Raw genomic sequence first — 25,506 nt, 5'->3', positions numbered from 1 at the left:
CTGGAAGCTAGGACTTTTTCTTTTTTCTTGCCTGGTGGCTGCTACCTAAAGAATATTATTTATTTATGGGCCCACCACCAAACCGGAAGTGAAGGCAGAGACACTATACAGTTTGAGAACCCTTGAACCCTGAATTTGTAGGAAGGAGTCAAGAAGCAACACCCAACGGGGACAGAGGACCTAAGGTGGAGAATGCTGATCTGGCCTTTACCAGAACTCCATGAGCCGGTTGACGTGGTAACTAGTTCAGGTCCTGTGAGTCACTCTCCGACAAAGACCAGTCCCCTAAACCATTCTGGGCTTGTTGCTTCACCTGGAAGATGGCAATTACAGGCCTAGTAACTCCTGGGTGTGGCATGGAGACAAATGATGACCTGCTTGAAAAAAGGAAAATAAAAAACAAAATCTTGCTGCTTCTTGGAAAGACACTTTGCAAGTGGCAAGAATGCCATTTTTTCTGACTCATTCAAGGACGAGGGTCTGAGCTGGAGATGTTAAAGCCATCACGCTTTGCCTCTGTTTCTCCAGAGCAGGTGGCTGGCCTCTGGAGAGAGAGCTCACATGATGGAGAATTAATGAAAATCACAGGTCTGCTGCCAGCAGGAAGGCTGACTTTGAGACTTTCCTCATCTTGACCCTGTATTCACCTCTTATCTCAAGGATGAGATGAGAGATTAAAAAGGCCTCACGAGCTTTTATGCAAACATCATTGAGCAGCGTTTGCTGTCTGCCCCGCGTGCACTGACACTGCCTCTCTGGAATGGTGGCACCCTCTGGCCCATTTCCTGCCCCCAGGCGCGTCAGCGTAACCATACAGCATTGGCTCAGGGCAAGCCAGAGGCCGTTCTGGTGACGTCTTTTGTCAGCACTTCTGTGAGTCCTGTCTGTATTTCTGTTGGCAGCAGTCTTAGTGTGATGTGCAAATAGCATGGTAGGATAAACTAAAATGTGTTCTCCCTCTGCACCTGTCATGAGTATGAAACAGGCAGAAGACTGGTGCTTGTAGCATTTCACATAGGATACACAGCTTGCATGGTGTTTTACTTTAACTGACTTGTCGAGAAGGTCAAGTCTTGACCTTGACAATTGACTGAAAGGTCTCTGTAGAGAATTTGACCCTCTTTATCTTTTTGACTCAAAGAAACATGGCTTCTAACCTCCTGAATTGTCTAGTGGCATATTTGGCATGATCATATTATAGAGTTTTGAGTCTGCTGTGTGTGCATGAATGTGTGTGTGTGTGTGTGTACACACACATGCGTGCATGTATGCTGTCTGCAACCAGTTCCTTCTGCCTCTGCTGAACCATATGTGCTATTTATAGTTTTATTCTATCCTTCCTTCCTTCCTTCCTGTTTCTGTCTGTATTTGTTCTATCGTTTTAATCAGACTTAGACATGTACTATATACTATCTGAAACACGTACTATGATTCTATGTCATGTAAAGATATACCTGTACATACTTTTAGCAGATCGGTGCAAGAATATGTATCAAGTTCCTTTGGAAAGGAGTTGAGGACAATGTATATAGAAAACTCTCACTCAATTCTCTGTCATTTAGCATCAACAGTGATGATCAGTTCATTGGTAGTTACCTACCCAGCTTTAATCATTGTCAGTTCATCTCAAAACTGGGAGTTTTCATTTTATATGTTTGATTTTATTTTTTGTTATGAGCAAATTATTTTGATAGTGAATTTTTAAAATTTTTAACCAGTACTAGGGGTTGAACTCAAGGCCTCACTCACACTTACTTGGATTTTCTTGTTTGACACTAGCATTTTCCACTTGAACCATGCCTCCAGTTTGGCTTCTTGTTGGTTATTTTAGAGACAGCCTTATGGATTTTTTGTTTCTGGGCTGGTTTTGAACCTTGATCCTCCAGATCTCAGTCTCCTTGGTGACTAGCAGTATAAGAGATGAGCCAGCATGATAATGTAAAATCAAAAAAATGTAGAATATTAAACTTCATTTGTTCCAGATTTTTTATTTTACTCCAGTTCGTTTCAGAGAAAATTATTAAAAGTGACTTTCTCTCAGGGCACTGATGGCTCACACCTGTAATCCTAGCTACTCAGGAGGCAGAGATCCCAAGATCACAGTTTGAAGCCAACCCAGGCAGGAAAGTCTGTGAAACTTTTACCTTTATTTAACCACCAAAAGTCCAGAAGTGGAGCTATGACTCAAGTAGTAAAGTGCCAGCCTTGAGGAAAAAAGAAAAAATAAAAAATCTTAGAGATAACATCCAGGCCCTAGGTTCAAGCCCCAGATACTAGCACATACACACACAAAAAGTGACTTTTGGCCAGGTGCTGGTGGCTCACACCTGTAATCCTAGCTAATCAGGAGGCTGAGATCTGAGGATTGTGGTTCAAAGCTAGCTGGGGCAGGAAAGTCTGTGAGACTCATCTCCAATTAACCACCAGAAAATCAGAAGTGGCACTGTGGCTCAAGTGGTAGAGCACTCGCCTTGAGCTACAGAGCTGAGAGACAGCGCCCAGGCCCAGAGTTCAAGTCCCACAACTGACAAAAAAAAAAAGTGACTTTTTCAGTAAAATAGGTTCTGTTTGCTGGGAAATGGGGGGTAAGAGAGCTAACACAGATGGTAAATGAGAATGAATGTGGACAAAATAGTTTGTTTGCATGTATGAACATAGAAAGGTGAAATCTCTTAAAATTGTTTTAAGATGGAGGGGGGTGGCTGTAGGTGTTGCTCAGTGATTGAATGCCTGAGTTCAAATAGGAGGCTCTGAGTTCAATCCCCAGTACTGGAAAAAACAAAGTAGGAGTAAGATGTGGGGAAGTGAGAGAATGAGACTGAGGGGATTGATTTTATACATGTGTGAAAAAACCACAATGAACACACGCCCCTTGTACAACGAATGTACTTGGATGGTGAGTGACTTTCTTCAGTGCTCAGCTCTCTAGCAACAGCTGTTGGCTCCTGTAGATCATCTGGAAAGGACAGTAGATTGGGTTTAAAGTACACCTCTGTCCATGTTCCCTCATCATGAGGCTCACGCTGTCAGTCCCATTGTTTGGCTTGCTGTGTTTTGAAATTAAACTTGATTTCTAGCAGAGATTTCTGACACTGTTTTTAAATAAGAATATGTAGTTTCAAGCTCTGCTTTTTTCCCCCTGGATCCCACAGCCTTCTATAGTTCTCTGCAAGCCCTTCCTTCCTTCCTTCCTTCCTCCCTCCCTCCCTCCCTCCCTCCCTCCCTCCCTTCCTTCCTTCCTTCCTTCCTTCCTTCCTTCCTTCCTTCCTTCCTTCCTCCCTTCCTCCCTTCCTCCCTTCCTCTTTTCCTCCTTCCCTCCTTTCCTCCTTTCCTTGTTTCCTTTCCTTCTTTATTACTTGCCTTCCTGGGGCTTGAACACAGGGCCTGGGGGCTGTACCTGAGCTTTTTTTGCTTGAACCATAGTTCCACTTCTGGCTTTTTGGTACTTTATTGAAGATTAGAGGAGTCTCACAGACTTTACTGCTTGGGCTGGTTTTGAATGTGATCCTCAGATCTCAGCCTCCTGAGTAGCTAGGATTATAGGCATGAGTCATCAGCACCCAAATTTACAAATTATGTTTTGAGAAACAATCCTTACATTTCCAATCAGATGATTTTTGTAGGTTTCATGAACACCTTGCCCTCTGTAATATTTGTTCTCCTAGGGCCGGAAGAGGAAATTGTCTGATGCCATTTCAGCAGATGATTAGCTGGACAGGAATAGAATACAACAGAATACATTGAATCTTTTTTTGTTGTTTTTGTGCAGGAACTAGGGCTTGAATTCAGGGCCTGGGCTCTGTATTTGAGCTTTTTTTTTTTTTTTTTGTCAGTCGTGGGGCTTGAACTCTGGGCCTAGGTACTGTCTCTCAGCTCTTCAGCTCAAGGCTAGCACTCTACCAATTGAACCACAGTGCCACTTTCAGCTTTTTCTGTTTGTGTGGTGCTGAGGAATTGAACCCTGGGCCTCATGCATGCAAGGCAAGCACTCTACCACTGAGCCACTTTCCCAGCTCCTATATTTGAGCTTTTTCACTCAAAGCTGGGGCTCTGTCCTTTGAACCACAGTTCTACTTTCAGCTTTTTGTTGGTTCATTGGAAATAAGTCATGGCCTTTTCCCACTCCTACTGGGCTTCAATGCCCATTTCTACAGTTCTGTATTTCTAACTGTAAAAAAGAAAACAGCAGCACATTTATGGAGCATTTGCAACATCTGGCAACAAGTCTAAAAATAACAACATCTAGATAGCCAATATTTTATATCCCACATTCTTTCTCCAGCACCATATTTCTACTCAGTTTTGTTGTTACTTGTTTGTTTGGATATTTTGGGTGGTTGTAGAGTTGGAACTCAACATCACTAGAAGGTCCTCTACCACTTGTACCATACCACCAACCCTTTTTGTTTTCCTTTATTTTTTCAGATAGCATCTTAAGTTTTCACCTGGTGATCCACCTACTTCACCTCCTGTGTGGTTGGGATTACAGGCATGTGCACCCAGCCCTCTGCTCAGTTTTTTAAAACAGAGGAATGCACAAGGCTCTGGGAGCAACACAGTGTCCTTGTTCTTGCCAGCATGTAGGGTGAGGGTCAGTGAAAGACAAGATGCTCAAGAGTTGGCATCACCCCTGGGGGTCACGAAAGGCTAGTAGCTGAAAGATTCTGTTTTGTAGTGTTTAAAGATAAACACCACCTAACGAGTTCTTTATCTGGAATGGTTACTGGAGTTAAAACCGTCGTGGTTCATAGGATATTACTCCTCCACCAAATTATGTGGTAGCTTGTTCCACATTTAAATTTCTAGATAATTGGTTGTTATTATTCTTGGATTCCTGACAGACATCATGTCTGAGAATTAATGTTTTGCATCCTGCCACTCTGAGCATGTTAAACAAATCACTTGGTGTTGTTGTCACTGAATTAATGAGGATTCACAGGCTGACTGCAGCACACTTGTATGTGAACTAATATATATTTTTTAAATGAGGGCACATTTATTTTTTAAATTAGTAACAGCAGCTCTACACACAAGTATCACTTTACCATTTTGGAATTACCCATCTTTGGGAGTGGTTAGGAAGATTAATGTTCCTTAAAGCCCGGACAGCTGTGCCTGGCATGAAGTTAGGATAACCAGATCCATTTTATCCTGGATAACTCTGATGCTTGGAAATTTGATGGCTGTAGAATTCATTATAGGCAGCTTGAGTCTGAGTGTCATCAGAACTGGCATTTTAGGGTGAAAGCTGCCCTATTCAGAAAAGAACAGATTTCTGTGTGCAGTGGATCAGGTAGGGGTACTGGTGGGCGGGTGGTTCCTGAAAGATCACACCAGGAGAATTTGCCTTACCGCAAGGGAGAACGGAACCTCATGGGCTTGCTGTGAGATACTTCACTCTTCTTTTCCATGAGGTGTCTGCTACCATTGGTGGTTTAGGCTTATGTATTTCCTTTTTTCAAAACTTATCTTTGAGTAGCTTTACAAAGGGGTTTCAATTCAACATGTCCATTTTTTTTTTTAGTAACAAATGCATCTTGATCATTGTCTTCCAACCCTCTTTTTTTTTTTTTGCTAGTCCTGAGGCTTGAACTCAGGGCCTAGACACTGTCCCTGAGCTTCTTTTGCTCAAGGCTAGCACTCTACCCGTTGAGCCACAGCATTACTTCCGGCTTTTTCTGTTTATGTGGTACTGAGGAATTGAATCTAGTGCTTCATGTATGCTAGGCAAACTCTACCACAAAGCCACATTCCCAGTCCCTCTGACAACACTTCTTACCCCACCTTCTACCCCAACCCCAGCCATCCTCTCAAGTCTCCTGGTTTAAAAAAAATCCCCACATTAATTAATTACTTTGTTTTTTCCTTTCTTTTTAATTAATTAATCAATTAATTTAGTTTTTGTTAGTCATGTGGCCTGAACTCTGGGCTTGGGCCCTGCCCCTCAGCTCTTCAGCTCAAGGCTAGTGTGCTACCACTTGAGCCACAGCATCACTTCCAGCTTTTTCTGCTTATGTGGTGCTGAGGAATCAAACCCAGGGCCTCATGCAGGGAAGGCAAGCACTCTACCACTGAGCCACCTTCCCAGACCCTCCTTTCTTTTTATTAAGGTCTGTTTTTTAAAATCAGAATTTTAGTGTTCAGCAATGTAATTTATCCTTGAAGTTTGTAGTTTGAAGCCAGGCACTGGTGGCTTACATCTAATCCTAGCTACTCAGGAGGCTGAGATCTGAGGATCACAGTTCAAAGCCAGCCCTGGCAGGAAAGTACATGAGACTCTTATCTCCAGTTAACCACCAAAAAACTGGAAGTGGTGCTATGGCTCAAGTGATAGAGCGCTAGCCTTGAGCTGAAGAGCTGAGGGACAGCGCCCAGGCCCAGAGTTCAAGCCCCCACGACCAACAAAAAAAGAAGTTTGTACTTTGTTGATGAAAGTGTTGTCTGATTACATCTTTTGTTTCCTAAGATCTCTCTATAATCAGTTTTTTTTTTTTTTCCTGGATTCTTGTTCTTTTTAGTTTGGGGTTTATTTTTTCTATCAGAGTTCACGGTACTTTAGAATAATTTCTGTTTCTCGAGTTGAATATGATCTCATATTCTTCTTTTTACCTACTTCATAATTTCTTCCTAATTTATTTTCCTTTTTTCCCATATATTTATTTAGTTAGTGCCAATACTGGGCTTGAACTCAAGGCTTGGGCACTGTCTTTGAGCTTCTCCTGTTCAAGGCCAGTATGTTACCACTCGAGCCACTGTTAGCTCTTTGGTGGTCAACTAGCAATGGACTTTGCTGCCAGGATTGGCATTGAACTGTGATTTCTGATCTCACCCTCCAGAGTAGCTAGGATTACAGGTCTGAGCCACCAGCCCCTGGCTACTAGTTATTTTTGCATTAGAATGTTCACAGGTTTGCTTTGTCCCCCTCATGTCCTTATTTTGATATGGACATATTTGATATGGCCTCCTGCCATACCACCACGCCCAGCATGTTTATTCATCATTTTATATGTGTCTGATACTACGTAAGTGATATCACTTTGACCCCCTCCCTAAAATATCTTACAATGTCATTTTCTACCCTGGGCTAAATTTGGTCCATGTTGGGGCTTGAATTTACAACCTGGCCACTGTCCCTGAGCTCTTTTGTCCAAGGCTAGTGCTCTACCACCTTGAGCCACAGTGTCATTTCCAGTTTTCTTCAAATTAATTGGATATAAGAATCGCACAGACTTTCCCATCTGGACTGGCTTTGAACTGTGATCCTCAGATCTCAGCCTCCAGGGTAGCTAGAATTACAGGCGTGAGCCACTGGTGCCCAGCTCCAGTGGTTATTTGTTCCACTTTTTTTTTTTTTAATAACCTATGAGTTCAAAGTAATGGGAAGGAGAAACTTCTGTGATTTTTGTCCAGTTTCCTGTTCTACAGTTCCCTTTACATAGCCAAATGAACTCAGTACTATACAGGGCCATTTCAGTTCTTCAATTTCTTGTCAGATCAGAGAGTCAGCGCTGTTAGAAGGAAGGTCTGGTTCTACAGTTCCTCCCTTGCAGCTGCCTTTCCCCAGTTGCCATTTCTACCAGGCACTGGTCAGACAACTGTTTTTGTTTTTGTTTGCCTCATGTCTCCTAACTCAGGGTTAGTTAAGGAAGATCTTGAAGATTTTGTATCAAGACTTTGGGTAGTGAGTACCTTCTTTATTATAGCTCATATCTTCAGAATCTTCTGCTTCATTTCCTTGGCTGTTGCTTTAAAAAATAATTATAATTTTCTGGGCATGGTTGGGCAGGCCTGTAATCTCAGCACTCAGGAGATAAGGCAGGAGAATCAAGAGTTCAAGACCAGTGTGTACAACATATACTCAGATACTATCTTAAGAAATAACACACATGCACACAGACAAAGTGAAGTTAGGTTTTACATACCTCTAAGTTGGCCACTTCTAGTCAATTTTTTCTGTTTTACTTTATTATTTGGTTCAATTTTTTTTTGTCATTTGTGAGGCTTGAACTCAGGGCTTGGGTGCTGTTCCTGAGTTCTTCAGCTCAAGGCTAGCATTCTACCACTTGAGCCACAGAGCCACTTCCAGTTTTCTGGTGGTTAATTGGAGGAGTCTCACTGACTTTCCTGCTCGGGCTGGCTTTGAACTGTGATGGTCAGGTCTCAGCCTCCAGAGTAGCTAGGATTACAGGTATGAGCCACTATGCCTGGCTTATTTGGTTCATTTCTAAGAGATTCTAAGTGATTCTATGTTTTAGTTTCTCTCTACCAGCTTCACAAATGCATTATGTGAGGCTGAGGGTATCGGTGGCATGGTAGAGCATGCAAGTGTGAGGCTCTGACTTCTAGCCCAAGTATCATCCCAAAAAAATAACAACACAAACCATTCTAATCCTTACAGCTCACACTTCCTAGCAGATGCTCAGTGCATGAAGCTGTCTGTGGTCTGACTGCAAGCACATAAGCCAAATATTTTTGCAAGAATTAAGTAAACATGATGAGTCAGGTGCTTTAAACAATATTATGCAACTAGCTTTCCCTGGAAGAGAGAGCTCCACTAAAAGCCCAGCATGTCCTCTACTAGCATGAATATCCTGTTTGTTTAGGATAAGTTATTAAATCTAATAAACACCCTTTCATGTTTAATAAATCATCCCCTATCATAGGGCTGCCATATAAATACAGCATGCTCAGTATACTTGGAATGCAAATGTCTCCTTCTTTAAATTTTTTTTTTTTTGGTCCAGTTGTGGGGCCTGAACTCTGGGCCTGGGCACTGTCCCTCAGCTTTTCAGCTCAAGGCTAGTGCTCTACCACTTGAGCCACAGTGCCACTTCTGGCTTTTTTGTTTTTGTTTATGTGGTGCTGAGGAATTGAACCCAGGGCCTCATGCATGCAAGGCAAGCGCTCTACCACTGAGCCACCTTCCCAGCCCTCTCCTTTTAAAAAAATTTTTTTTTGGTTTTGGGATTTTTTTTCATACAGGTAGGTCCCATGAAATAGTTGGGACATTCTTTCACTGAAAAAAGATACTTGTGTCTCTCTGAAATTCCAATTTCAGCATGTTTCCTGGGATTGACTTCATTGGCCTCACCTAGATCATGTACTCATCCGTGAACCAAACACAGAGCCCAAGGATTAGAATATTTTCATTGGCTAGGCCTGGATCCTGTGCTGGGACTAACATCAATCACATCTGAGCTATGTGGATGGCAGTACCTAATGGATGGTTTTCCCAGGGAAAGGCAGAGTACTGTTAGCAGAAAAAACAAAAACAAACTCCAAACGATAGAGTCCATGTAGGTTAAGCAGAATTTAAATACGTACCATAAAAAGGTCCTCTGTTTACCCACTTCAAATTTCTTGATATATAAATCAGAAAAATGAGAGAGACAGGGGAGATAGAGAGGTGCTCTGCATTTGGATTATTTATATCAACACGTGTAACGAGCGCTCAGTACAATACTGGCATATAACAACAGCTCAGTTGTAATGGTTATTTTCTTTCTGTGCAGTTTCCAGCTGTTAGGGCCCTGCTTTATCTCTCCCTCTCCCTCTTCTCTCCACTGCCCCAGCGGGCTCTTTGTCCCAGCACATTCTGGGAGCCTCCAGTCTTCAGTGTTTGGTGCTAGATTAATTGGCTAGGAGTGCTAGAGCTAGACTACATAGCATAGACAACACACTTGTCTTTTCGCCCAGTTCTGGAGGCTGGAAAGCGTGAGCAGCACGGGCCTCCTGTGAGGTCTCTTTGGTGGCTTTTGGATGTCCATCTCCTCCCGGTCTTGTCACATATCTTTGTACTCAACTCTTCTCATAGGATGCAGTCTAGTATTTCTCTGGGTACTTGGAGGTGTAGTCCCACAGACTTTATCTACCTACTAGGCCTCCTACCCCCATCTTCCGGGTCTCAGCCTCCCGAGTCGCTAGGATGATAGGCATGAACTACTGCATCAAGCTTTTCAATCATTTTATTCCCCAGACATTGCACTTATTCCTCCCCAGCTGGAGGCTGCATGGCAGGCTGAAGCAAGAGTAACAGGCCCAGAGCTCATTGGTACCACCTTAAAACTCCCTAGCTGTGGAGTTTTAAGCAAAGTCACTTAATCTGAGACCTCAGTTCTGTCTGCTCTTAAAAAAAATGAAGGCAGCAAAGCTAATTTCTAGGGAGATTGTTCTGACCACGGACTTATTCACTGTAATGAGCTCACATCAGTGCATAGAACCTAGTAAGTTTTATGTAAAGTTTATTTATCTTGTCTACCAGAAAATAGCACTCCTGTATTCTTTTCTTGTCTTTCTTTTCTTTTTCCTTCCTTCCCTTCCTCCCTTCCATTCCCTCCCTCCCTTCCTCCCCTCCTTCCTCCCTTCTTCCCTCCTTCCCTCCTTCCCTCTCTTCCTCCCTTCCTCTCTCCCTCCCTTCCTTCCTCCCTGCCCCTTGCTTCCCCCCCCCCCCCCCCCCCCCCCCGTCCTAGAGCTTGAGCTCAGGGCCTGGGCTCTGTCCTTGAGCCTCTTTTGCTCAAGATTAAGTGCTCTACCATATGAGCCATACCTCCAGCTTTTTTGGTGGTTAATTGGAGATAAGGGTCTTACAACTTTCCTGCCCAGGGTGGCTTTGAACTTCTGTCTACGCTTTCTGATGCATGACTCTAGTGCCTAGAAATACCTAACAGGCAGCTAGTGGTCCTGCATGAGTAGCTATTATATGAATGGAGGAATAGAGAGGTGGTGGGCCCAAGCAGTCTGTGATAAAGAAAAGGCACCAGCGGGTTTTTAGAGTTTTGGTGATTGGTTGGTTGAAGTTATAAGCCTACTGGTGGAGAAGGGGAGGGAGGAAAGGAAGGAGGGAGAAGAGGAGGAAAGGAGGAGGGAGGCAGGCAGAGTAGGCAATGAGATAGCTCTTCTCCTTCTCCTGAATGGTTACAGACTGGCCAAGGCAGTTTTTCTCTCAGCAATACCTATATCATCCCTGGACCTGAGGGAAGAATTGTTGTCCGAAGCCTTGGACCTCCAGCATAGAAACCTAGTATAGAAGTCACCAACTTTCAAGCAGATATTTTAACAGCACTCTGTGGCTCAGAGCTTCTATTTGGTTCCTTTTCTCTGAGATTGGTTTTATCATTTGTGTGCTCATGAAAATTCCTAAGGTGATTATTTTTGTTTGTTTTTTTCTTTCTAGACTCAGGCTGCATGAAGAGAAAGTCATTAAAGATAGACGGCATCATCTCAAAACCTACCCGAATTGTTTTGTGGCGAAAGAACTGATTGACTGGCTGATTGATCACAAAGAGGCTTCTGACAGAGAGACAGCAATTAAACTCATGCAGAAATTAGCAGACAGGGGCATTATTCATCATGGTGAGTGACTCGAAGGAAATGGAGGACTAAATGTTTGCGTGACTCCCCGTTTAATAAATAACACATTTTACACATATATAGTGTCTTGTGCATCTCTTCTCAATTGCATTCCCATCCTCCCCCGAGGAGGCCATTTCCAGGCTGGATGCTGGAGGCTCATGCTGTATGTACTCTAGCTAATTAGGAGGCTGAGACCTGAGGATCATGGTTCAAAGCCAGCCTGGGCAGGAAAGTCTGTGAGACTCTTATCTCCAGTTAACCACAAAAAGCCAGAAGTGGAGTTAGGGCTAGCGCTAGCCATAAGAAGTAGAGTACTAGCCTTGAACAAAAGAAAAAAAAAAGAAAGAAAGAAAGAAAGAAAGAAAAGCTCAGGGACAGCGTCTAGTCCCTGAGTTCAAGCCCCATTACTGGCACACAAAAAAGGAGAAAACAAAAAGAATGGGTGAAAAGATTCTCAATTAGCATCTTACATCACTCGGGTAATGCATAAAAGTGATCTGTGTTCTCATCATTCTCTGTGTTGGTTTCAGTGTGTGATGAACATAAGGAGTTCAAGGATGTGAAACTCTTCTACCGCTTTAGGAAGGATGACGGCACCTTCCCGCTGGACACCGAGGTGAAGGCCTTCATGCGAGGACAGAGGCTGTACGAGAAGTATGTCCGTGTAGCCCGCCCCGTCACCCTTACCTGCAGAACAAAGCTAGGCAGTGTGGGTCTTCTTGCTCATGTGGACTTCGGTGTGGCTCTTTCATGTGGGCTGGTTCCTTTTCCCAGGAGAAAACTCTGTCACACATTTTTTTCCCCTCTTTGCCAGAAATCAAGTCAGATTCCTGATTCTTAATAAGGGATTTATTGAAGCCATTCTTTCTATATTGAAGTCCATTGAACAAAACTCCCGGAGGTGACAAGGAAAGGATGGAGCTTGGTGTTTACCATCAAACAAATGTCATGAGCGCTCATGACAACACCTTTTTCCTTAAAAGATGATATTGGGGCTGGGAAGGTGGCTCAGTGGTAGAGTGCTTGCCTGGTATGCATGAGGCCCTGGGTTTCATTCCTTAGCACCACATAAACAGAAAAAGCTGGAAGTGGCACTGTGCCTTAAGTGGTAGAGTGCTAGCCTTGAGCTGAAGAGCTGAGGGACAGCGCCCAGGCCCAGAGTTCAAGCCTCACAACCGACCAAAAAAAAAAAAAAAAAAGATGATGTTGTAACTGAGAGCTGGTAGTTCACGCCTGTAATCCCACCTACTCAGGAGGCTGAGAACTAAGGATTGGAGTTTGAAGCCAGCCTAGGCAAGAAAGTCCATGAAGCATGTATCTCCAATTAATCACAGAAAAGGCTGGATGTGGTACTATGGTGACAGAGTGCTAGCTTTGAGTTTAAGGAGCTTAAGGCCAGTGCCCAGGCCCAGAGTTCAAGGCCCAGGACCACCCACCCCCACACAAAAAAAGTGATGTCATAGAATTTGGAGGTGTGGTCTTGTGATTAGCCAGAGAAGCACAACCCAAAACAGCAGCTCGGCGCAGTAGATGCTCAGGGTCATGGCGAGGGTTAGACAGTGGTGAGAGGGCTTCAGGAGGAGGATGTCCATATGGAATCCTCTTCAGGCTGTCTTGAGCAAATCACCCAGGAGTACTCCCTTGGTGGGTCTCAAATCCCCTCAGGGTTCTCTCTTAGAGCTGTCTGCTACTCTGTGGCCTTCCTTCATTCCTTGGTTTGTTTTTTAGTATTTTGAGACACTGTATATGGTCCAGGCTAGCCTCTACCTCATGATCCACCTACGTCTACCTCTTTAAGTGCTGAGGTTACAGGAATGAAGCACTATGGTTGGCCTCTTTCTTTGTTTTTATTGAAGGTGACATTTCACGAAAGGACTTTAGAACCACTGCAACTTCCTCCTTAGCCATAGCTGCCTCACAAAGGCTTCTGGGAGTTGGGAAATAGGTACTTATCACATTTGTCACCTCTCTGTGGTGGGTGTGAGTGGATGCAGGGCTGAGGGTCTAAGTGGTCACATTCTAATGCATGATGGTGAAGAAGCAGAGTTTCAATGTTTGTTGTCCGTTCATCTTGGTGACCTGGAAGCAACAAAATCACCTACCTCCTCAGGCCACTGTAAGAATGAAAATAAGTAACTGTGCTGTGTACTTGAATATGTAGCTTCACAGTGTGGAGTTAAAATCCACAGGCACACACCTTGCCAGATGGGAAAAGCATCCGATTCTACCCTTCCTTTGTCACATGCTCAGTCCCAGTTCTGTTTGCAGGGTGGTATCATAGCTAGCTAGGAATGGACTTTCTGAAGGGGGTGTGGTATATTTTAGCTGGGGAGGGGGGTAGGGAAGGAGGGCGAGGGGAAACTACTCCTGAGTAGTTGGCATTGGAAAATCCTGAGCTGGCCAGTGTGTGGTGGAAGGGCCTCCCAGGCCAGTGGAGCTGGGGATATTAAGACTTGGAGGTGAGGATTGCCTGGCCTATTTAAGGACCAGGCCTATTTAAGGAGGCCAGGGTTTCTGAGGCAGGAAGTAAAGGAGAGTAATAGGAGATGCATGTGTTGGGGCCAGTTCACAGAGGGCCCTTAAGGCCATGGTAGGAATGAGGAAAGCAATGGAGAGCAGGGAACAGAAAAGTGCCAAGCAGATAGGCTGTTCCCTCTGTCTGGAAGACACTTCATGCCAGGCTTCTTGACTTCATGTTAAATGACATGGACTTCTATTTTGGGAATTCCTGTACACTTGTTAGGCCTGAGTCAGGTGATACTCTGGTGTGTTTGACCCCATCAGAAACCGTAAAATATTACCATTTTACCTTGAATTTACTCCATTAGTCTGAAATCTAAGCACAGGAATTGTATCTTCTCAGCTTTCTTTGAATCTTTGGTTTTCTTGAGGTGCTGGGGCTTGAGTCCAGGGCGTTGCAATGCCGTATGCACTCTTCGCTGAGCTGCATCCCTAGCTCCCTTCTTTGTTTCTTTTGTGGTCTGGCTGACATGTCTCTGGCCAATTGTATGGTAAATGTTCAGAGAAATGTATGGCTATAGCTGGAAGTGTAGCTCCAAGGAGACTGTTTGCTTAGCATGCACGAGACAGTGGAATGCAATCCTGGCATGAAAGAAAAGGAGGGAGAGAGAGGAGAAGGGAAGGGAGCAGGAAAGAGAGAGAGAAAGAGGCTGGTGATTTTAGTTGATCACTCCTGCAGTAGTTTTTCTGTCTGTCATTGACTTCTTCAATTCGCTTATATAAAATTAGTGCAAAGAAAAAATGTAATATATACTTGACCGAGGTGTTGCTTCTCAAAGCTTGGCTGAAAGATGTAGAACAATCTCTAGGGCCTAAGAATTGACACTTTCATTCATGTGTTTTCTAGGCTAGCCTTCTATGGATTTCGGCATGCACTATTATCTCCTAAATTTTAGATACTTCTTTTCCAGAGTATTAGAAGTAAAAAAGAAAAGAAGTTGGATGTGTTAACACATGCCTATAATCCTAGTACTCTGGAGGCTAAAACAGGAGGTTTTCAAATTCAAGACCAATTTCAGCTATCTAGGAAGTTCAAGGCCTGCCAGCACTACAGAGTAAAACCCTGTCTCAAAAAAAAAGAACCAAAAACACAAATGAGCCAAAATAAACCCCAAACTAAAACAGTAACAAAAAAAGTGAATGGCACACTGGCCTGGCATGTACAAGGCCTTGGGTTCAAGCCCTAGACCAACAGAAACTCCAAAAAGTAAATTGTTGGTTTTGTTTATTGCTCATTATTTCAAATACTTCATATTTTGGAGGTATTTTTTAAAAAAATTTTTAATTTAAAAATTTTAATTGAAGTTGGTTTTTTTTCCTGCCATATCCCTTGTTTGGGATATCTCCAACAATTGTAAATTAAAGTCTGGAGACCTTCTAAAGATAATAGTTAGTGATATTTGTTAATTGCCGTGTATCAGACAGCCTCACTAATCTGCTTTATTTAATCATCCTAGCTAGGCTGAGTTAGAGGGTATTATTGTCTCTTTTATGAATGAGGAAAAATGTAGCTTAGGGGTCAACTCTCATCCAAGGTCATGCGCTCGAGAAAAACAACTAGAATTTGAAGCCGGGAACTCAACCCGGAACTTAGTTGAAACTGGTTATTAGTAAATCCTTTTACTTTCCTTTAATAGAGCTTAGTTAAATGAAATCAACATTTGCTTCAGAATCCAGCTTACTTTAAATTGAGACAAAGGGTTTATAAGTTGTCAGGGTATTGTCTGTTAGACTTTGTTGAAAATAAAGCCAGAGCTACAGGTAGACTTTGGAAAACCAGAATATGACCTTCCTTCAGAGTCAATCTGCCTAGATTCTACTGATAAAAAAAATTGACAGTGCCTTTTGTTTGTAAATTTAAATCCTCAAAGCATTTGCATTAGATTATTTTATCAGAACTTCCTTAACTTCTTGTTTTCTGAGTGGAGCATCTAAGGCCCCAAGGCACTCACTTGTTTTTGCTGGGTTCTGAGCCAGCTGAACCAGGACTGAAGGTGGAAGCTACCGGGCCTGCTGCCTTCCGCAGCTTCTTACCACCCCCCAGGGGCTGGCCCTGTGGCCAGCATTTCCTTGGGCCTGTCCTTTGCTTGTTTATTCTGTTATTGCTAGGATTTTGTGAAACTTGGTGGCTTCTGGTTAAGGTTTTGTTGAACCATCCTGACTTTTGGGTACCTTGGTTTTCTGAACCTATGCTAGTGTTTGTTTTCTGTTATCTTTTTCCATTTTCCAACATAGAATTGAAACTAGAATTTCAGTGACTTCTTGATTTTAGAAAGTCTATTTCATTCCACATACTTTGCCACAGAGTCTTGGAACGAATGTAATTAAGAGTCTTAAATTGAGTGTGGTGGTTCATGTCTGTAATCCAGACAGTCAGAAGACAGCCCTGAGAGTGTTAGATCTCAGCCTCCTGTATAGCTCAGACGATAGCCATGAGCCACTGGTACCTGGCTCCTTGGGTTTTACCATCCTCGGCTTAAAGTTCCAAAGGCCAAAGAACTTCTTTTTTTGGGGAGGAGGGGCGGTCCAGTTGTGGGACCTGAACTCTGGGCCTGGGTGCTGTCCCTCAGCTCTTCAGCTCAAGGCTAGCACTCTACCACTTGAGCCACAGCACCACTTCTGGCTTTTTTCTTTTTGCTTATGTGGTTCTGAGGAATCGAACCCAGGGCCTCGTGCATGCAAGGCAAGCGCTCTACCACTGAGCCACCTTCCCAGCCCCAGAGAACTTCTGATGATGATCGAAGGAGGTTTTCACCAGCTTATCCTTGTGCAGCAAATAAAATAGTTGTCCTGATTTCCCTAGAGACCGTACCTTGTTCCCTTCAATGTTTTTATACATGAACTATTGGCTTCCTGGAACATTTATTTCTCTATCTTAGCCTGGATACTTCTGCCTTCTTATTCATTCCTCTTCAAAATTATCTACTATGAAAAGTCTTAATGGTTCCCTAGTGACACACCCTCTCCAAATCCCTTGGGGAAGACATTTACTGGGAAACATTGATGACTGGGAGGGAGGGGGGAAAAAAAATGAGTCCTTTTAAATTGTCCTGTGAGGAGGAAAGTTACACCTGAATTCATCTGTATATGGAGTAATGGAGGAGTGTAAGCTCTGGAATTCTGGAGGTTGGGTCTCTAATCTCAAAATAAATTAGCTGCTTTTATCACAGAAGTAAGTAAATGACACTTGTTTTTCTCACTTTATCCAAATGTTATAAGCAGCAGCCTAGCATGGCAATGGAGCTCAGGAGCCAGGCTCCCTGGCTGTTAATCCTGTCTTGGGTCAAGTAGCCTCACCTTTTCATGTCTCCATCACCCAAGTAGTAACTGGAGAAAGTGTTATATGGAACTCCTAGACTCCTTCTGGGGATAGACAAGAACCAATGAGCTTAGACAGGGCTATGAGTGAGCTCAGACAGGTGTAACCTGTTGCTCATCAGCTGTGTTTGGCTTGGGAGGAGAGAGAGAGAGAGAGAGAGAGAGAGAGAGAGAGAGAGAGAGAGAGAGAGAGAGAGAGAGAGAGAGAGAGAGAGAGAGAGAGAGAGAGAGAGAGAGAATGAGTGCCTGTGTATGGCTTCCTGGTTTTGTGACTGTTAAGAATTCATTTAGGGGGCTGGGAAGATGGCTCAGTGGTAGAGTGCTTGCCTTGCATGCATGAGGCCCTGGGTTCGATTCCTCAGCACCAAATAAGCAGAAAAAGCCAGAAGTGGTGCTGTGGCTCAAGTGGTAGAGTGCTAGCTAGCCTTGAGCTGAAGAGCTGAGGACAGCACCCTGGCCCAGAGTTCAGGCCCCATGACCAACAACAACAACAAAAAAAGGATTCATCTAATCACACTCGGGACAGAATGCACTTTCATAAACAAGCAGCAGATACTTGATGGCTTTAGGGTGCAGAGAGTAAGTCCACGCTGGGCGTCCTTCCAGGAGGGCCTTACACTTTCCCACTTTACTCTGCACAGGCACAAATATGTGAGATACCCAGCGTGCAAAGATGAGTCACGTTCTTCCCAAGAGTACAATTCCTACTTTGCAAAGGAAATCTTCGTAAGCAGGCTAAAGGCCCACTTTGAATCTGAGTGCTCTGCCTTCACAGAGTGGAAGGTGTGGGTGTAGACCTGGCTTTTCTTCCACCAGCTGGAAATACAGATCTCTTAAAAATGTTGAATTCAAGATTATCAAGTTGAACTCAAGATTTATCAACTGCCAGGGCTTGGGGGTTGGGAGTTATTTATAGTTCCTTCTTCGTGGTCCTGCCAAACATGTGTGAGGCCCTGAGTTTGACCTCAGCACTGAAGGAGATAAGGGATTATCAAGAACTCCATATCCCACTGGAAAAAAATAATGGAAAAGGTGAATATATGAGCCAGGTGCCAGTGGCTCATGCCTATAATCCTAGCTACTCAGGAGGCTGAGGTCTGAGAAGGCAAGTTCAAAGCCAGCCCAGGCAGACAAATAAGAGACTTATCACCAATTAACCAGCAAAAGTTGGAAATGGAGGCATGATTCAGATGGTAGAGTGCCAACCTGAAGCAAAAAAACTAAGAGTAAAAGGCCTTGAGTTCAAGCCTCAGCACTGGTGCAGAAGCCAGCGTGAGCACGCGCACACACACACACACACACACACACATACACACACACACAGAGAAAGTGAATATATTAGGATACAATTTTGAAAAGTACAATTTCAACTAATCTTGATTTCATCTTCAAATCAATAGGAGATTTTTCCAATTAAAAAAATTTTTTTCTGGTAGTGCTGGGGCTTGAACTCACTGCCTTGCTTTCTATCTAGGCATTCTTGCTCTTGGCTGAGGCTCTACCACTTGAGCTACACTCCCAGTCCCACAGTTCTAATTTAATCTCAGTCTTGATATGGAGATAAGTCTAATTCCTAGAGACATTTGTCTGGTCTTTCCTCCAAAGGACCTAGATTCTCTTCACCACAGCATTTCTCTCTCAAGCCACTAGGAGTTCATTTATCCTGCTTGACTGTATGCTGACTGAGGAATTGGCTTACAGGGTGTGTATACTATTAGGTCTGTGCTTTCCTACTGCTTCCTTTATTCTCTCTTCTACAGGACAAAAGGGAAATGAAAGGGAGAGGCTACATCCAGAGTGGCAGAGCCCTTTGTGTGGTGAATCTTATCAGCGGTTTTGTCAACCTTGTGCTCCAAGATCGGTCCTTTGTTCTCCCTCAGTGCCTGGCACAGTAAATATTTGTTGAATGAACAAAGGACTCCCGTGTTGTGATTGTAGGGAGCTGCTGAGCTTGTAGCATAAAAGAAGGGTTGAGAGCTTGGTTTTAATGAAGAGCAGTGGCAGCCAGAGCTTTACCTTGTCTGGCCTCTTGGTTTACAAAGCATCTTATACATTGTTTGTTTGATCCCCTGGACCAACTCAGTTGGATATCCAACAGGCATAAGAAATCCCACTGTGCAGTAGGTTCTGGGAGCTACAGAGGAGTTTCATGATTGATATAGGCCCTAAACGATGGAAGTAAAGATTATTTTTAGAGTCTTTAAGCTTTTTACTTCAAATTATTCTGTTTCCAGTGTGGAAGTAACCACATCTTGAGTTCTGATTCAGATTTTTATCTTAAGATATTTTAAACTATTTTACAAACTCTAATACACTCTGTATATTATGGATATTTTCGGTTTGTTGATCTTGCCCAGTTTTCAGTTTTTAATTGATTAATTTATTGTGCCAGTACTGGGTCAGACTCTCAAGGCTGGCGTGCTACCACTTGAGCCACTGTGCACTTCTGGCTTTCTGCTGCTTAATTTGACATAAAGGTCTCATGCACTTTTCTGATAGGGTTGGCTTCCAACATTTTATACTGTTATACTGTTATATATACTGTTATATACTGTATATTCAGTATATACTCTCAAAGAATTGGAAACAAAAACAGAAGTGTTATTCTCACTTTGTCACAAAAGGAAATTTAGAGAGCTCTTTAGAGAAGTAAGCTAACCTGCCTGAGTTCAAAATGACAGAAAGCCTGGGAGTATTTTTAAACCCTGGTTTTCGGTTTTAAGAACCATGATCCTGAGTATTTTTTAGTCTGAAGCTTTTACTGCACAAAATGTCTAAAGTTTCATTCCAAGGCATTTTTGTTTGTTTTTTTTGTCAGTGCTGGGGCTTGACCTCTGGGCCTAGGCACTATCCCTGAGCTCTTTAGTTCAAGGAAAGTGCTCTACCATTTGAGTCACAGCGCCACTTCCAGTTTTCTGGTGGTTAATTGGAGATAAGAGTCCCACGGACTTTCCTGCCCGGGCTGGCTTTGAACTGTGATTCTCAGATCTCAGCCTCCTGAGTAGCTAGGATTATAGGTATAAGCCACTGGTGCCTGGCCAAGGTGGGGGTTTTGTTGTTGTTGTTGTTGTTTTGTTTTTCCTGCCAGTCATGGGGCTTGAACTCAGTGCCCAGGACCCTAAGCTTTTTTTGCACAAGGCTAGCACTCTACCATCTGAGCCACAATGCCACTTCCAGCTTTTTCTGTTTATATGGTACTGAGGAATCCAACTTAGGACTTCTTCCATGCTAGGCAAGCACTCTACCACTAAGCCACATTCCCAGCTCTTACTAGGTTTTTACAAAAGAGTCTTAACAAAAGCATCTGCCACTTGGTTCATGCCAACTCTTTGGGTCTGGATTTGGAAGTTGTATTTTTCTTCCTGTTTCATTCTGCCTTCCCCTTCCTAGGTAGTGTATGGCAATGATATCAGAGCTTTGTTAATACGCAGATCAAGCATCAACCAGCCAGCTATGGTTGCCAGGAGTCATCAACCAAGATTATCATATACAGATTTCTAGTTGACATTCTCATTGACTATTTAGAAAGGACTTGACTTAGAGGTAAACATTTGTTGATGTTTAAACAATGGAGTAGATTTATTGAGTTTGGAGAATGACTGTTCACTTCTGTTACTTTTCCTCATCTTGTATAGTTTCAGGAATAGAAGCCAACTTTCTGTAAAGTAGACTTTGCCAATCAGTCTCTGGAGTTACTTTTCAACTGGAAAATGGGAAACCACTCAGGGTATCTGGAGATAGAGAATACCACTTACTAACAGAACATTCATTTCTGAATCTGTTTTTTTTTTTCACCTGTAATATGGGAAGGAATAACCTAATTTGCAGATTTATTATGAGGAAAATGAGGTTAAATTCCAATGGAGTCTTATATATAAGGAAAAGTATGTTATTTGTCGTGGCAAAATACCTGACATGAACAGCTTAAAGGAGGAAGAATTTATTGTAGCTCATGACTTCAGAAGTAGCATTCAGAAGGCAAGAAGAACAATTTACCTCATGGCAGCTCAGAAGTGGAAAAAAGGGAAAACAGGAAGAGGCCAGGGTAAGAGTATACTCCCTACCTTCCTTCCTTCTGTGTGACCAGCTTCCTCTAGGCAGCTCTACCTCCTACCTTTCACCAACTCCTAATAATGCTGTCGTACTATGAATCTATCAAGGAGTCGATTCATTTATTAGGTCAGGGCTAGCATGATGGAATTAGCTCTGGAAACACCATCACAGACACCTCCCAGAAATGTGCTTTCCTAATCAACCTAATCAAGTACCAGTTATGATTAACCATCACCACAGTGCTATCTGAGCTTTATAAATAACTCGTGGCTTTCTACAGTCATTGTATCTGCATGGTAGCCTGTATGAGGGACATTTTTGCTTGCTTTCTAGATTCACTCTTTTCCAAGCAGCTGAATCCCCAGCAGCTGTGTCACCATTGGTATATGACCTGTATTAATGTTTCAGCAAGCTCCATTGTCCTCTTCCTCCTGATTTGGCTCCATCAGTGGGCATCATCAGTAGGTTATTCCTCTTTTCTTTGCTATTGTTGAAAGCCATAATTCTGGTCAGGCAGCCTGCCCCTTACCTCTGTGCTCTGTAGGCCCTCTCTCTGAAACTCTCAGGCGTAGGGAAGTTAATGACCAGGATGAGCACCCCAGCAGCTATACCTGAGCTTTTCAATAGTTCCTTGCTTCCCTTAAAAGCCTATAGCTTTAGTAGTCCCTTGTTATAAACTACCTTTCATTAACCCACTGGAAAGTCCTTGCTAGTTCCTGCTGGAACCCTGATTGATAAGAGCCTATGAGATCCACCTGGGACACAGGTTCTTAGCGCCTTTCTCCGTGAATTGAAAGGCAGGCTGAACTGCCTATACCCAGGAAATGGAAAGTAATGCACGTTTGTGCATTGCTGTTCCCTTGCTAGGTACCATGTGTACTGTGGTGTTTCAGGTTGTACATACTTTAAGTGGCCCATTGTGTTGAGTATAGAATTTGATTGCAATTATTGCAGTTCCCTTCCTCTGTTGTGTCACCCTGAGTTCCAGCCTGCTACCATCTCCCCAGGATAATTGTTCTTGATGTTGCAATATCTCCAGCACAGCTGTAAGTCTTTGAGGTGATGAACCTAACTATCCAACACATATCATGTGCCTACTAAGGGTTTGATGAAAAAGTGATTAGACAAATGCATCCCTGGTCATTCTTACTTAGGAAAGGAGGTGAGGGGCAGCCCTTTTCTCTCATTCCTGAACTAAAGGGTCTTCAAATTTGAGTAAAAAGAATAAGCGTGTTTTACTATTCTAAGCTACTTTATTCTTGTTTACTAGTGCTGGTTCTGATTATATATAGCCAGAGATAAGAAGAATAATTGTACCCATCATTTAGTGATGGGTTCTAGGCACAGTCTCCTCAGTATTTCTCGTGTATTTCATTCCATCCTCCCTACACTTTGAAGGAGATATTCTTACCACCAGTTTACAGATAGGAAGAGAAAAATCTGAGATGGGCTAAGTAATCTGCTTAAAACCTTCATTTGCTGAAAAGTGAGCCTGACCCAAAGTTACTCACAGCACAGGCTTTTGGCTTTTCCATCATTTAAAAAGTAGAACTTTGGCTGGGCGCTGATGACACATGCCTGTAATCCTAGCTACCCAAGCGGCTGAGGTCTGAGAATCATTCAGAGCCAGCCTGGGCAGGAAAGTCCATGAGACTCTTATCTCCAGCAAACTACTTAGAAAAAACCAGAAGTAGTGTGGCTCAAGTGGCAGAACACTAGCCTTGAGCAAAAGAGGCTCGCAAGCCCCAGGACTGGCAAAAACCCAAAACCCAAAAAACAAAACCAAGTAGACATTTGAATTCCTTGGGGTATACCTGTGTAAGCTGAATACCGCATCCCAATGACCCCAGCTCTCATCAAGTGTCATCGATTCCATCTGAAAGAGGTTTGAAAACACAGAGTCCTTTTCTTGAATCGCTCTTAGTGGCTCAATAGGGATTGGACAAGGGGAACCTGTGCTCAGCATCTGTGTCAGCAGAAAAGTGAGCACACAAGGAGCACCGGGCATTGGCAGGACTTCCTAAAGAGGAGGGGACAGTTCCCAATTCAAACTTCCTGTGGAGGTTCCCCTTCCTGGAGGGTGTGTTAAATACAGAGATGATCCCAAGAGTTGTGGCTGGAGCATTCTTTTGTTTTTGCTTTGTGTGCTAAGTGAACACATCCCAACTTAATAACAATCCCTTCACGCAGAGCTTGGGATGGAAAACAAATGCATGGTTTCACCAAGGGAAAAATGTGCAGCAAGCTGACAGAAAGCGTTTTTTAATTTCAGAGCACCTAAACAAAGTCTTTCATAGCAGAAAAAAAAGTCCAAAGAACATTCTTTAGAGAAGGGAAATTTGCAGTTAAATGTTAACTCTAAAGTTAACATTTGTCTGGATGTGGTAGAGCATACCTGACATCCCAGACACCCAGGAGGTGAAGAATCATAATTTTGCAGCCATCCTGGACTACAGCCTGGCCAACTGCAGGACAGCCTGGAGACCCTATCCCCCCAAAAAAAAAGCAAAAGAAAAAAAAAGTTAAATATATTGATCTGTAATACACACAGATCATAGCTCAGAACATTTCCACAAACCAAAAGATACCTGTGGAACCACCAAACAGTATATTTTGAATGCCTTCTGATTTTTTTTGTGTTTTGTTTTTGTTTCTTTTCCTTTGTGTGTGTGTGTGTGTGTGTGTGAGAGAGAGAGAGAGAGAGAGAGAGAAAGAGAGAGAGAGATGTTGATGTGTTCACTGCTACTATGTGACAAGCAGGATGACATGTGCTTTAAACAGATTAGCTATAATTTTTACAATGACTCTGATGTAGTGTTATTCTCATTATATTTTAAGATCTTAGAACCCAGCCACTGCTTGGAAAACTACAGTTCTGAGACATAAAAGCAGGATGGACTTCCTGTATCATCAGCTCTCCACAGCCCTATGTGCTGGCGGACAAGAAACGAGGAGAAGATGATCAGCCAGAGCCCTTTATTTGTCCCTGGGGTATTGGTTTTAGTTTCTGGTGACAGAGTTTTGCTAGATAGCTCAGACTGGCTTCCAACTTAGGATCCTTGTAGCTCAGACTTCTAATTACTGGGGTTAAAAGTATATACCACTACACTTGCTTATGGTCTAGTTTGGTTTTCTGTTTTCTTTGTTTTTTTTGTTGTTAGTCATCAGGCTTGAACTTTTCACTCAAGGCAAGTGCTCTACCACTTTGAGCCACAGCTCCACTTGCAGTTTTCTGGTGGTTAATTGAAGATAAGCGTCTCATGCACTTTCCTGCCCTGGATGGCTTTGAACTATAATCCTCAGATCTCAGCCTCTTGGGTAGCTAGGATTATAGGCATGAGCCTCTGGCAAGGTATAGTTTTGACTCCTCATCTCCCTTTCCTTCACTAGATTCAGAAGTAACTGTGAGGGCTGGGAAGGTGGCTCAGTGGTAGAGTGTTTGCTTCCATGCATGAGACCCTGGGTTCGATTCCTCAGTACCACATAAATAGAAAAAGCCGGAAGTGGTTCTGTGGCTCACGTGGTAGAGTGCCTGCCTTGAGCTAAAGAGCCAGAGTTCAAACCCCACAACCGACCACCGCCCCGCCCCCCCAAAAGCAACTGTGACATATACCTGTTTTCTCCCATTCTAACTTTATAGATTGTTCCTTACCTATTCCTTGTTTAGAAGTGGCTGAGGGTCTGTGAGCATCTCCCTAAACCACAGCTCCAGTTTGGTGAATTTCTTTTCCTCATTTGCTCAGACTGAGGTTAGTGCATTGGGCCTTTGGTACAGATGACTTCCTATGGGAATCCAGCCCAGGAAACCATGTCTAATCCTAGATGAGAACAGCTTCTTACTCACTGTGCATTTGTACTTGATGTTTCTTGATCTTCTGTCTTCTTGTCTCAGGGAAACTCCAATTTCTTCTTAATTTGGAGCTTGATCGTACCCCCTGATAGACCTCGGTATATTATTCCCTTATTTCTTTATCCTATGTATACCTACATTTGTGTTACAGCACTTGTCTGCCTTGCACAGAGTATGTAATGTTCGGTTTCCATCCCTTATAGGAAGCAACTTAGGGGTAAGGGCCATTCTTTCTTTCTTATTGCCATATCTCCTGGAATATAGAAATAGCTCTATAAATACTTATTAAATGCTGACTGAGTGAATGAAGCCAGCAAAAATAAAATGATTTGTGTGCACCAGTTAGGCCTGAGGCTTGAATTCAGGGCCTGAGTTGTGTCTGAGCTTCTTGCTCAAGGCTAGTGCTCTACCAC

At 43.1% G+C, this 25,506-nt stretch overlaps 1 protein-coding gene across 1 annotated transcript in view; it reads left to right on the top strand.

Moving 5' to 3' along the window:
- Deptor (DEP domain containing MTOR interacting protein) overlaps nt 1–25,506 on the top strand; it is a 121,596-nt gene that overhangs the window by 28,920 nt on the left and 67,170 nt on the right. The window contains exons 2-3 of the mRNA XM_042672992.1: nt 11,174–11,352; nt 11,883–12,006. Of these exons, the coding sequence (XP_042528926.1) occupies nt 11,174–11,352; nt 11,883–12,006 (303 nt within the window). The remainder of the gene's footprint in view (nt 1–11,173; nt 11,353–11,882; nt 12,007–25,506) is intronic.

The sequence above is a fragment of the Dipodomys spectabilis genome, unplaced genomic scaffold (assembly GCF_019054845.1).
Source record: "Dipodomys spectabilis isolate Male_0828 unplaced genomic scaffold, ASM1905484v1 ptg000783l, whole genome shotgun sequence".
In the NCBI taxonomy this organism is placed as follows: Eukaryota; Metazoa; Chordata; class Mammalia; order Rodentia; family Heteromyidae; genus Dipodomys; species Dipodomys spectabilis.
The sequence above is the reverse complement of the archived record's forward strand: the minus strand, read 5'-3'. Positions and strand labels throughout refer to the sequence as shown.